Source organism: Electrona antarctica, assembly GCF_951216825.1.
Source record: "Electrona antarctica genome assembly, chromosome: 23".
Classification (NCBI taxonomy): Eukaryota; Metazoa; Chordata; class Actinopteri; order Myctophiformes; family Myctophidae; genus Electrona; species Electrona antarctica.
Genome location: NC_136804.1, coordinates 6,176,701 through 6,188,910, shown reverse-complemented (window position 1 = coordinate 6,188,910; position 12,210 = coordinate 6,176,701). Strand labels below are relative to the sequence as shown.

Here is a 12,210-nt window from a genome sequence, read left to right as displayed (position 1 = left end):
AATGGTACCCTCTTAATGCTACGTTCACACGGGCAGATGCAAAGATTCATTCATTCATTCATTGTCAATAGAAGCCAACAACATGAAGATGCATCCGACGTTTGTAGCCGCTACAAAACAGTTGGAACTGGTTTCAACTTCAGCTACAAATATGCTGTGTAGCTGTGTATCTTTTGCATCTGCCCGTGTGGACGCAGCGTATGAGATTCAGTTTAGAGGACCAATTATGACGATATGTTGAAAATGCATGAAGTGGTCCATTTCATTTCGTGAAGACAAGTGATGAGTAATTTGTTCGGTTCATGTGTTAAACCTCTTTTACACTCAGAGAGCATCTTACATCTCTGAAGATACACTCAGACAGCATCTTACATCTCTGAAGATACACTCAGACAGCATCTTACATCTCTGAAGATACATGTGTGCAGAGAAAGTTATCTAAAGGAGCAACATTTGGCTAACACTCTTTATCGGATCCCCGATCACATATCAATTCAAATTTGTTTTCTTGCAATGAGTTTCCAAAATGTTTGTGTTTTATTAATAACCACATGAACCCTATTTTGGGCATGTCATAATAGGCAAACAAACATTCAAGCAAAATAGATACAATTCAGCAGAAATGTATGAATATTAAAGGACCACTTCACCACTTTTCAACCTATCTTCATATAATAGGTCCTCACTAATAATCTTGAAAAAATGGCGCAATTCTTTTCTACTCGGTCTGTGTCTCATAGGAGGGCTGTGGGCAGTTCAGAAACCGTCTTCCAGTGACATCATCGATGGGGAATACAAGCTAATAAAAACTGCAGGCTTTCTAGTCTGATAAGTTGCAATGCGAAAATGGAAGCCATCGTTCTCACGATAATGAAAATCTAAACCTTTTTGTAAAAAAAATCTTGTTTAAAAAATAGTCTGCCTAATGATGATGACACTGGAAGACGGTTTCTAAACTGCCCACAGCCCTCCTATGAGACACAGACTGAGTAGAAAAAAATTGTGCCATTTTATTATGATTATTAGTGAGGACCTATTATATGAAGATAGGTTGAAAAGTGGTGAAGTGGTCCAATCCAGCAAGATTGGTTATTTCTTCTATTGACATACAACAAAGTATACTTATTAAGCGATTAATTAAAAGGTTAAAGGTAATCAAAAGGCTGTGTAAAAATATTTTATTGAAAAAAACAAACTATCAAACCCAACAGAGAAAGCATTCAAACAGCAAAGCTTCAGTGTCGCTGAACGTGAAGCTTCAAGGACCTCAGAGCAGGCATGATGTCATCCAGCAGACTGACTCCTGACAGGAGAAAACAGGTGGTGTAAGAAAGGATTGGCGATAAAAAGTTTTCATGTCAAGGACCCCCCAACTGAATAAGTATTTGGCCACAGACGCCAATCTGAAAATATTTTGTGCCAGGGACTCCCCAAAAAATGTATAAAATTGGTTAAATTGGGGTATTACTTTGGTACTGTAAGTATATTCACACCAATACTTTTACTGTGTGACGGTAGGGCATTCACTTCTAGTCATTTTTACTAGTCGACTAGTTGTTTAACTACCTATTTTTTTTTTTTTTTAATACATATTTGTACATTTAAAAACTGTGTACATTGGTGACTATAAGTATAATCTACCTGATCTTGAGGCCTACAAAATCGGGGAAAAAATAAAAATAAACTTTTTTTTTTCTTTCTTTTTTTTTCTTATCAACTAGTACCAACAAGGTCGACTAGTGGATTTACCAGTCGACTAGTTGCTTAATGCCCTATGTGACGGTATGCATAGTTAGGTACAAAACTGCAGACATTTCCCATGTGGCCAACACAGAATGTGGTGTCGGGGAGTTATTTACCCAGGGTGTGCAACATCTCCACAACCAGAGAATGGAAAGCTGCAAAGAACTCTTCATGCTCCTTCACCTTGTGGATGATACTGAACCAAACACAAACACACACACACACACACACACACACACACACACACACACACACACACACACACACACACACACACACACACACACACACACACACACACACACACACACACACACACACACACACACACACACACACACACACACACACACGAGATTTAGTGCAATATTCAGGGTTTCCTGGAATACTGAACAGGTATTCCATTGTTAGTTTGACAACTTCAAATACTCTTTAATCTTAAAAATAACCAATAATAGGCTGGTCACAACGTGTTGCAGGGCGACACCTTTTGAGCTTTTTTAGATGGCCTATTTTCGGTACATGGAATGATTCCACAGAAGACATCCGGACATTGGTGGAATCCAATTGACTGAGATCAGTCGTTGGCGACTGAGAAACTGTAATGCAATGAAACAATACCTGCCAATGTCTCCGTCTCCCCACAGACTGCTGATCTGCAACCCCACACTGTGTTCAGGGGAAGAAACCACTCTGGACACCTGCGTCACTACCTCACTAGAGGGCGCTCTGTCATCTGTAACCAAAAACATTGGTGTCCTGTGAGCTTGTGGAGACACCATTTAAATTGTGTTAACAAATGTGTTACTGTCGGGCAGAAACCAGCTATCTCCATTTTTCAATGTGTGTGGGTTTTACAAATATTGAACCCATGAAAACTATTAAAATCACACCCGTGTGAAGTGAGTGGTGCAACTCCGTGTGGGGGTCCCCGGCAGTTCCAGACCCACAGGAACACGGTCAGGGTACCGGTCTGGTTCCGGCGAGCCGCCTCGCGTCCGAAACGGTCGAAAAATGACAGAGTTACCGTGTGGGGGTCCCTCTACTGTACTGTAACACCCCAAATAATCATATATACAGTTAATGTGTGTGTGTGTGTGTGTGTGTTAGGCTGCGCAACAGTGACACTCTATAGGAGTGGTGCACCACTCAAAAGGTGCCAACTAAACCTCCAAACGTTATTGAATCCTAAAAACACCCACCAAATGATGGAGATCATCATTGATTAGAATGACGTAGTCAAACGGAAAATCTCCACATTAATGGTCAAAAACCTCCTAACTCCACTTGAGCTGTATTTGGGTAAAGTGATGATAATATAAGGACACATTCAAGTATCTGACGATGCATACAGTCGCCATACCAACTTTGACGAGTCAGTATTGTGTTTTTTTAAACACATGTTTTCTTTGGTTGTTTTTCTCTCCCGAAAAAAAAAATATATTTTTCTTTTACTTCCTAACAGCAGATCTAAACAAATGGTATATATGGTGGATCAGGGTTGGGAATTTACCCGACATTATAAAAGATTTGTAGTGTATCTGGCGTGTACTGTATGTAATGTTGCAAGTACATTCTGGAATCTGTCAGCCACTAAGATGACCCCCCCCCCCCCGGAATCTAACCTGACTCCGCCAGATGGGGCAGCAGAGAGTACACTGGGTTCCCCCCCCCTCCTGCTCCCATCTGGGAACTCTCAGGCAGACTTGATGCTCCGGCCACCAAACGGCCTGGCCAATCAGCGGCAGCTAGAGGCGGGATCAAGGCATACACAGTGCTGCGTTGATCCCGCCTCTCTGCTGCCCCATCTGGCGGAGTCAGGTCACCCGGAATCTACCTAGATCCAGAATGTCTCGGAGGTTTCTCATGGCGTTGGTCATCTCCCCCAGCCCGCGGTAGACCTCGTTCATGCGCGGGTAGACGCCGCTCAGGGAGGGCACGTCGAACAGCTTCTGGAAGTGCGAGACCATGGACTGCAGCGTGTGTCTGGTGGGACTGCGCAGCACCTGTCCGGGGCACAAAGGCAGATCTGGCGTTAAACACCTATACGTAAAAGAAGCAAAGGAGATCTAATATCACGACCTTGGTCAGGCCATTTCAGCTGGGAGGATTCGTGAATCATGGCACTGGGAGGCAGGAAAACTGGAGCTGGAAGTTTAACCCATTTAGGCATGACGTCGAAATTTTAAAAAAAAAGTTTTCTGAAAGAATATATATTCAAAGATTTGTGCCGCATTGTCACGATTTTTCAAAAATAGCAGACCTACAAGCTCGTAGCGCGCCACTCGGTGGCGCGCTATGAGCTTGTAGATCTGCTATTTTTCAATAGCTAAAGTATAACAATGCTTGGGGTTCCCGCCCAAAACGGGTTAATCAATGCAATTTTCAGCGACCTTTACAAAGTTAACCCATACAGTAAGTATTGTGTTGTTTAAAAAAGGTTTCTCATTATTTGAGGTCAGACAATACTTTTTATGTTCTGTAAATAAGTACTATAAATGAATATTTTATTTGAAATGTGTGAGAAATGTATAATTTTACTCAAACACGACGTGGACGTGGTCTGCGCCATTTTGAAATGGGGCTAAACAGTCAGAACTGAAAGAAGAAAATGGGAGCCGGTGCAGAAGTCGTCAAAAAATCATAATATTATATTAGTTTCATTAAACTGTTGTTTTAGCGACTTTATTTATTTTCAAACAAAAGTTGGCCATGTGAGTGTTGCTCTTCTCTCCGGTTCGTTTTCGTGGCTGGGTAACAAGGACAAAGTCCATTTGAGCATCCCATTTTTATCTCCTATGTTACTGCTGTATTTGCAGTTGCCAACACTACAATACTTGACCAAGTTGACCATAGTGTTGCTGTAGGAGTCTGTAGGACAAAGAAAAAACAAAATGTAGGTTCCGTAATGCAATTCCAATGGTCTTTCTTTAGCCCTAAACAAAAATGGCGATTTGGCCACGCTCCGAAATACCAGTGTGTCTCAAAGAATGGATTATATTTAAAAAAGAAAAAAAAAACATTGGATGCTGTTGACAAGATGGCAGCAGCAGCACTAACTACAAGCAACCGTCTGTCATGTCAGACCATTGCCGTGCGTTGTCATCATCAGTGGAGCTGTTCTAACTGTCATATATTGTAGCCTAGGACTGGTGCTCTACCTCAGTGGTACTCAAACATTCTTGGCTCAGGGCCATGGCACCCCTGAACTTACTTTATAGCACCTTTTGTCATATCAGTGGTACAGTTGGAGGCCATCGATATTGTCCTTTTCTTTTTGCTGAGGTTTGCGTGATCTGCGCAAAAGGACAGTTAACCCATTTTGGGCGGGAACCCCTTTTGGTGTTTTAAACATTATGTTATAATTTAGCTATTGAAAAATAGCAGACCTACAAGCTCATAGCGCGCCACCGAGTGGCGCGCTACGAGCTTGTAGATCTGCTATTTTTGAAAAATCGTGAAAATATTTATTTCAGAAAACAGGAGGATTTAGAAGGATTTTTAAAAATGTTGAGGTCAGGCCTAAATGGGTCAAATGATGAAGGGACAATATCGGTGGCACCCAACTGTATGTAAATATGTAAAGCTCTACCCCAAAGATACAATATGTCACAAGGAAAACCTGAGAGAACATTTGTAATATATCCATTATAGGACAGATTGAAAATAACTTGTACAGTTGGGTGCCACCGATATTGTCCCTTATCATTTGACCCATTTAGGCCTGACCTCAAAATCTTTCTGAAATAAATATTTTCACGATTTTTCAAAAATAGCAGACCTACAAGCTCGTAGCGCGCCACTCGGTGGCGCGCTATGAGCTTGTAGATCTGCTATTTTTCAATAGCTAAATTATAACATAATGTTTAAAACACCAAAAGGGGTTCCCGCCCAAAATGGGTTAACTGTCCTTTTGTGCAGATCACGCAAACCTCAGCAAAAAGAAAAGGACAATATCGATGGCCTCCAACTGTATACTTGGCATGTAACCACTTAAACCCAAGCGCTCCTATTCTGGGCGTACATTCACCAAATATAGCCAATCTACGCGCGTCGTGAGCTTGTAGATCTGCTATTTGTGGTGAAGAGACGTGGTGATGTAACCCTGAAAAAGAAGGCACCAAGTGCAGTTTAACTCGGGTCCGTTTTACTAAGCACATTAAGGCATAGAGGGTCTGAGTGGTTAAACTGAAGTGACATTGATGAATTACAAATATTATCAAAGCATTCTGAGGCACCCTTGGACTTGAGTCAAAGCACCCCACACTTTGAGAAGCCCTGCTCTACCTTGTCATCGTCAGTGGAGATGTTCTCCAGCATGGTGTCCACGAGCAGCATGAGGTCCTCCACCCTCGCGGACTCACTCCCAGCGTGTCCGCCGCCGGTTGACGGTTGCCACGGCATCAGCCTCAGGGTTAGTTTGTTTAGCGAGCCGTGCAGGTCCTGGCAAACAGACGCACGACAAGTAAATAAACACCACCGTCTCCGTCACGTCACCAAATACCCATGAGCATGAGAGGGCACGGTGGCACAGTCGGTAGTGCTGTCGCCTCACAGCTGGAAGGTCCCGGGTTCGATTCCCGCTGGAGACGCTGTGGGCGCGTTCCCTCCTCCGCGTCATCAGTGCCCATACCCGAGGCGGGGTTGGCGATAGGGCCTTTCTGTGTGGTGTTTGCATGTTCTCCCCGTGTCCCCTAGGGTAGGTACCCTCACAGAAAACATGCAGTAATCCTGGTCTCTAAAACCTACCTCCCCCTGGCCAGCCGGGGCGCCTGATGGAGGGGAAAGGAACTGGTCGGAATAACGAGTTCATTCCACGCGCTACGTCCGGCCGGGGAAACTCCCCCCCGTCAGGTGAAAAGAAGCAGCTTGGACTCCTCATGCATAGAAGGAGGCGTGAGGTCAGTCCGCTGCCCCCCCCCAGGTTGGCAGAGGAAGTGTAGCGCCCAGGATAGATAATTGGCACTGGGTGAAAAAACTGGGTTGCAAAATCGTGGGATAAAAATTATAAAAATAATAATAATACCCATGAACCAAAGTCAAATTAGGCATGGAGGGGGTTTCTGTACGTTTAGAACTGGTTTTCAACCTTTTTCATATCAAGGCCCATTACTTATTCTGCATTTGAGCCACGGACCACCATTTGATGAGATTTAGCCTCTCAGACCCAAAACATTTTACGCTCTCAAGAGTTAAGGATCTATAAGGGTCCATTTGGTTACCAACTCTCCATCATTTAGCTGGTTGAGAACCACTGGTTTAGAACGCTATTAGGCCTGAATATACCACAGTGTTGTCGGGCAATCGGGCCATTGTAAAGTATAATGAGTTGGTGGCAGTTAGGCATCAGCAGGGACTGATCACCTGATTCAGTGTAATGAGTTGGTGGCAGTTAGGCATCAGCAGGGACTGATCACCTGATTCAGTCTAATGAGTTGGTGGCAGTTAGGCATCAGCAGGGACTGATCACCTGATTCACTATAATGAGTTGGTGGCAGTTAGGCATCAGCAGGGACTGATCACCTGATTCAGTATAATGAGTTGGTGGCAGTTAGGCATCAGCAGGGACTGATCACCTGATTCAGTATAATGAGTTGGTGGCAGTTAGGCATCAGCAGGGACTGATCACCTGATTCACTATTTTGAAACGGCAGCGGAGATTGTCAAGAATAGAGAGCATGTCAGTCGCATTTGCCACTAAAAAGATGTGCGAACCACAGAAAATAATTTGGACGGCACATTGCAAGAGAGAGAAAGACATACAGAGTGTGTGTGTGTTCTGCTACTTGCCTGCAGCGAGTGGAGTTGTTGGGACCATGCCTCCAGCGTAGGGAGGAGGCCCTGAAATTCAACCAGCTCCGATTCCTCATTGGTTGGTATCTGCCTGTGCAGTCGTAACGGAGCCGTGGGAGCGCTCAACACTGCATCCAACTGCTTCAACAACTGAATGGGAAGTTGGGAACAACTCCAAGTTAAGGTTCTTGCCCGGGTGCATTTAGTTATCAGGACACATCATACTGTACCACGGTTATCAGTCACCGCACTATAATCACATGAATGTCCATTCACGGCATGGACATTTTGTCTAATCTGTGATTTGTGAAACAACGTGAAAGGCTCCTGCGACACATTGTGAGCTTGTAGATCAGCTATTTGTGCACTACGTTTGTTTCCATAGAAGACAATGCAGGCTTCTATGGAAATGTAATCCAATTTTATCCAAATGACTGAAATCAGTCGTGGCGACTGTGAACTTTAATCCATGCATAGGAATTACTTAGTGATGCACCGAATATTCGGACGCAGAAAATATTCGGCAGAAAATGGCTAAAAATGCATTTCCGGCCTATTCGGTTTCGGCCCAAATAGGCAGAAAATATATCACCGAATAGTGTATGCAATTAATGCATTCAAAAGAGCTGAATAAATGTTTTATGGACCTATAATAGTGATTATTATGTAAGTTAAGTTTTGCAATAACCATTTATTTTGCCATAAATCAGGTAGCTTTAAGGTACGGCCATGACAGCAATGGTAGGAAAAAAGATATATAATATTAATCATATTCGGTATTCGGTTTCGGCCAACTGTTTCCTATATCCGGTATTCGGTTTCGGCCAAGAATTTCCCTTTCGGTGCATCCCTAGTATTACTGTAGGTAACACAGAATAATCTTGTGGATGTGAAGTCTGCTTACATGGCGATACTGAGCGCATGAACTAGACTCCTTCACTTGCTCGCTGCTTCCTGCTCCCAAGGTGCCAATTCCAGCGTCACCTCTTAATCTGCAAAACGGTGATAGTCACAGAACACATACATGACATGAATACTTCCTCCAGGTAATCTGTGTAACAGCAGAGCAGTACCTTGAAATATTGACCGTTTAAAAAAATAAACAGATCACACCCCTTTTTTAATTCATGTTATATTTTGGGGGGCTAATCTCCAAACCTATACCTGCCATGTAAGTATATCCTGGTCTGGTTATTATTTGTTTATGGCTAAAGTTTTTCTTTTCTACTTGTGTAAAGCGACTACAGGAGATTAAATTATGAATAAGTCGCTGAGAGGCGATCATATGGGCCGTGTTGTCAGACGCGCTCCGCTCCGCAAACAAAAGGAATTTGCTTGGTCCAAATAATGCGTTTTAGGGAGCCGTGAAAATAACTCATAAGGGTGTTCAAACAAGATAACCACAGCGATCAGCGTAAATAAAGTAAAATAAAGCGGTATAAAGCGGTCTACAAAAAGTACGGCGTCCCACACACCCCCCCCTCTCTCTCTCACTCACTGTGTGTGTCAAGCAGGTGAACTAGGTGAGGTTTCTGAATGAATCATATCCTATGCCCGTCAATCAATCATCCACATCAAACACCAGTTTTTGTATTATATCACAATATGACAATGATAAATACATGATATTGGCAGTCAAAGAGTTGACTGCCAATGACGTGATTAGTTTTGTTTTTTTATTGAATCAGAATGGTCTCGCTAACATGTACAGTTGGAGGCCATCGATATTGTCCTTTTCTTTTGTTTTGCGTGATCTGCGCAAAAGGACAGTTAACCCATTTTGGGCGGGAACCCCTTTTGGTGTTTTAAACATTATGGTATAATTTAGCTATTGAAAAATAGCAGATCTACAAGCTCATAGCATTCGCTCGGCTCCGTGTATTTGCCTGGACCAAGATGGCTGCTGCATAGACTGCTGTAATGGCCGCGACAGTGTTGATTTCGTCGACTAAAATCAAGACGACAAATGTTCGGTGAGTCCTTTTTTCACTGACGAAAACTAAATGAAAACTAAGCTATGATGACTAAGACTAAATATACTCACAATTTTGACAACAAATAAAAACTAGACTAAAATGTTAGGAAGGGACTAGTGGACAAGAGATCCAGTATAAGTAATTTTACACTAGCCGATATACAAGATCACAACGCGTCGCGCTGTGAGCTTGTTTTTAGTCGACTAAAATGTTGACATTTAGTCGACTAAAACTAGACTAACACTAAAACATTCCAGGTGACTAAAAAGTGACTGAAACTAAATGAAAACTATTCAAGAGACTACGACTAAAACTAAAATCACAATTTGCTGCCAAAAACAACACAGCTCAGATTGAGGTGATTGAACAGAACGCCCATGTCAGGAGCTCATTCAAAAACAAATTGGAGCTGCCGTGTTGTTACAATATTAACGCTTCTGGTGAAATTAATGATTAGTTTATGGCCCATCTTCATTTGGGGTGAATTTTGGGTTATTCAAAAATAAAAGGCCCCGTGTATCCTGTTGTTGGCAGTGAAGGGACAGCGCCGGAGTTCAACGGTGGCAGTCTTTAACTCCTTGAATGTCCAAGTCGGAGTTTTCCGTCCAAGTTCAAGGTCACGGTCAAGTGCCCAACACGGAGATTGATAAACAAGACGGAGATTAATGAAAACAAAACCGTTCGCATCGCTCTAGAGCCTTGGAGCGCTTGTTGCCCGATCCGATGACGTGTCAAAAAGCGACACGTCATCGAAAATCTCCCCTGCCTGTTTAGCTGACGAAAACGAAAATCTTAAAACGATCATAACTCCCGATCTAAATCATCCCGTCTAATTCTGAAAAAAGATCCTGTGTTAGACGCCGCTCAGCGGTCCAGTCGCTAGTCGCGATAGATGTATTATTACCTCCCGTTGTTGTCGATAGACTCTAGAGTGGTGTGGCTATTGTTAGCTGCTACACAGACATGCACACCAGCTTCCGGTGCGCCGGTAAAAGTGGCCTGTGCGCTACAAATGATGGGCACCCTGGATGAAATGGATTAGATAGTTCCGGGCTTCTAAGGTGTCAACAGCAAAAACACAAGATTTTAAGTGAAATAAAGAAACAAACGGAATGAAACGTACAGCAGTGTAGTACAGTACCTAAATTAGTATTTTAGGTAATGCTATAGCTATTGGTATGAAGTATGCACTTTTTATTTTATTTTTTACATTCGGAAAACACAACAACCATCTCAGCTTTTCCTACCCGATGTTATTGTGTTTGATCAGCCTGTCCAGACGGCGGAGGTGCTGTTTGTAGGACTTCACTTCTTTAACAGTGGGCCTGCACAGAGGTAGGTTAGTGACACTGTCAGCTAGGTAGTGGACGTACGTACGTCCACTTCTTTAACAGTGGGCCTGCACAGAGGTATAGGTAGTGACACTGATTTCAGTTAAAAGCGTTCGCCCCGAAAGAATATATATTCTAAGATGTGCGCCACATTTTCACGATTTTTCAAAAATAGCAGATCTACAAGCTCGTAGCGCGGCACTCGGTGCCGCGCTATGAGCTTGTAGATCTGCTATTTTTCAATAGCTAAAAGTATAACAATGCTTGAAACACCAAAAGGAGTGGACGTACGTACAGTTAACGGAAGTCTGCAGCAGTGTTGATTTCCTAGACTAAAACTATGACCTTTTTTTCCCCCACTGACGAAAACTAAATGAAAACTAAGCTATGACTAAAACTAAAACTAAGACCAAATAATAATATGTAATATAATAACTTCAACAAATAAAAATTAGACTAAAATGGTAGGGAGGGACTAGTGGAGAAGAGATTGTGCTCGGGTGTTGGATCTACTGTACAAGCTCACAACACGTCGCAGTGCAATGCGTTGTGAGAATTGTAAATATAGGCATATAGCCTATATATAATCAGGCATCAAGGCCATCAAGGCCAGCCAAAATAAAAAAATTGTCCGAAAAATCAACTGTAGTCGACTAAAACTACACTAAAACTAAGACTTTCAGATGTCTAAAATATTTTTTTAATCTATTTTTTATCCCACGATTTTGTAACCCATTTTTCACCCCTGTGTCAATTATCTAATGTGATCCTGGGCTCTACACACCCTCCGCCAACCTAGTCCCCATATATGGGAGATATGGGGAGAGCAACGGACTTGAACTCATGCTTCCTTCATGCCTGAGTGTCCAAGTTGCTCCTTTACACCTGACAGGGGGGGAGTTTCCCTGGTTGGACGTAGTGCGTGGAAGGAACACGTTATTCCAATCAGTTCCTTTCCCCTCCATCAGGCGCCCCGGCTGGCCAGGGGGAGGCAGTTTAGAGACCAGGATTACTGCATGTTTTTTGTGAGGGTACCTACCCTAGGGGACACGGGGAGAACATGCAAACTTCACACAGAAAGGCCCTTTCGCCAACCCCGCCTTGGGTATGGGCACTGATGACGCGGAGGAGGAAACACGCCGCCAGCACCCACAGCGCCCCGAGCGGGAATCGAACCCAGGACCTTCTAGCTGTGAGGCGACAGCACTATCAACTGTGCCACCGTGCCCCATAGATGTCTAAAATATGACTAAAACTAAATGAAATTGCATTCAAAAGACTATGACTAAAACTAAACCAACATTTCCTGTCAAAATCAACAGTGGTCTGAAGGGAAACGCAAGAACACGTACAGACCTGCTCTCCAG

The 12,210-nt window shown here is 43.1% G+C and overlaps 1 protein-coding gene across 2 annotated transcripts in view; it reads right to left on the bottom strand.

The window, feature by feature from the left end:
• Positions 1–1,161: 1,161 nt before the first annotated feature.
• cep70 (centrosomal protein 70) overlaps positions 1,162–12,210 on the bottom strand; it is a 25,840-nt gene continuing 14,791 nt past the window's right edge. The window contains exons 8-16 of one of the 2 annotated variants that reach the window (XM_079494364.1): positions 12,200–12,210; positions 10,760–10,837; positions 8,441–8,528; positions 7,534–7,686; positions 6,031–6,186; positions 3,581–3,749; positions 2,365–2,479; positions 1,860–1,939; positions 1,162–1,303 (exon numbers count right to left, since the gene is read on the bottom strand). The exon at positions 12,200–12,210 is cut by the window's right edge and continues 78 nt beyond it. In XM_079494364.1, coding sequence (XP_079350490.1) covers positions 1,236–1,303; positions 1,860–1,939; positions 2,365–2,479; positions 3,581–3,749; positions 6,031–6,186; positions 7,534–7,686; positions 8,441–8,528; positions 10,760–10,837; positions 12,200–12,210 — 918 coding nt within the window. In that variant the 3' untranslated portion in view covers positions 1,162–1,235. The remainder of the gene's footprint in view (positions 1,304–1,859; positions 1,940–2,364; positions 2,480–3,580; positions 3,750–6,030; positions 6,187–7,533; positions 7,687–8,440; positions 8,529–10,759; positions 10,838–12,199) is intronic. The other variant, XM_079494365.1, reaches the window with a different exon arrangement.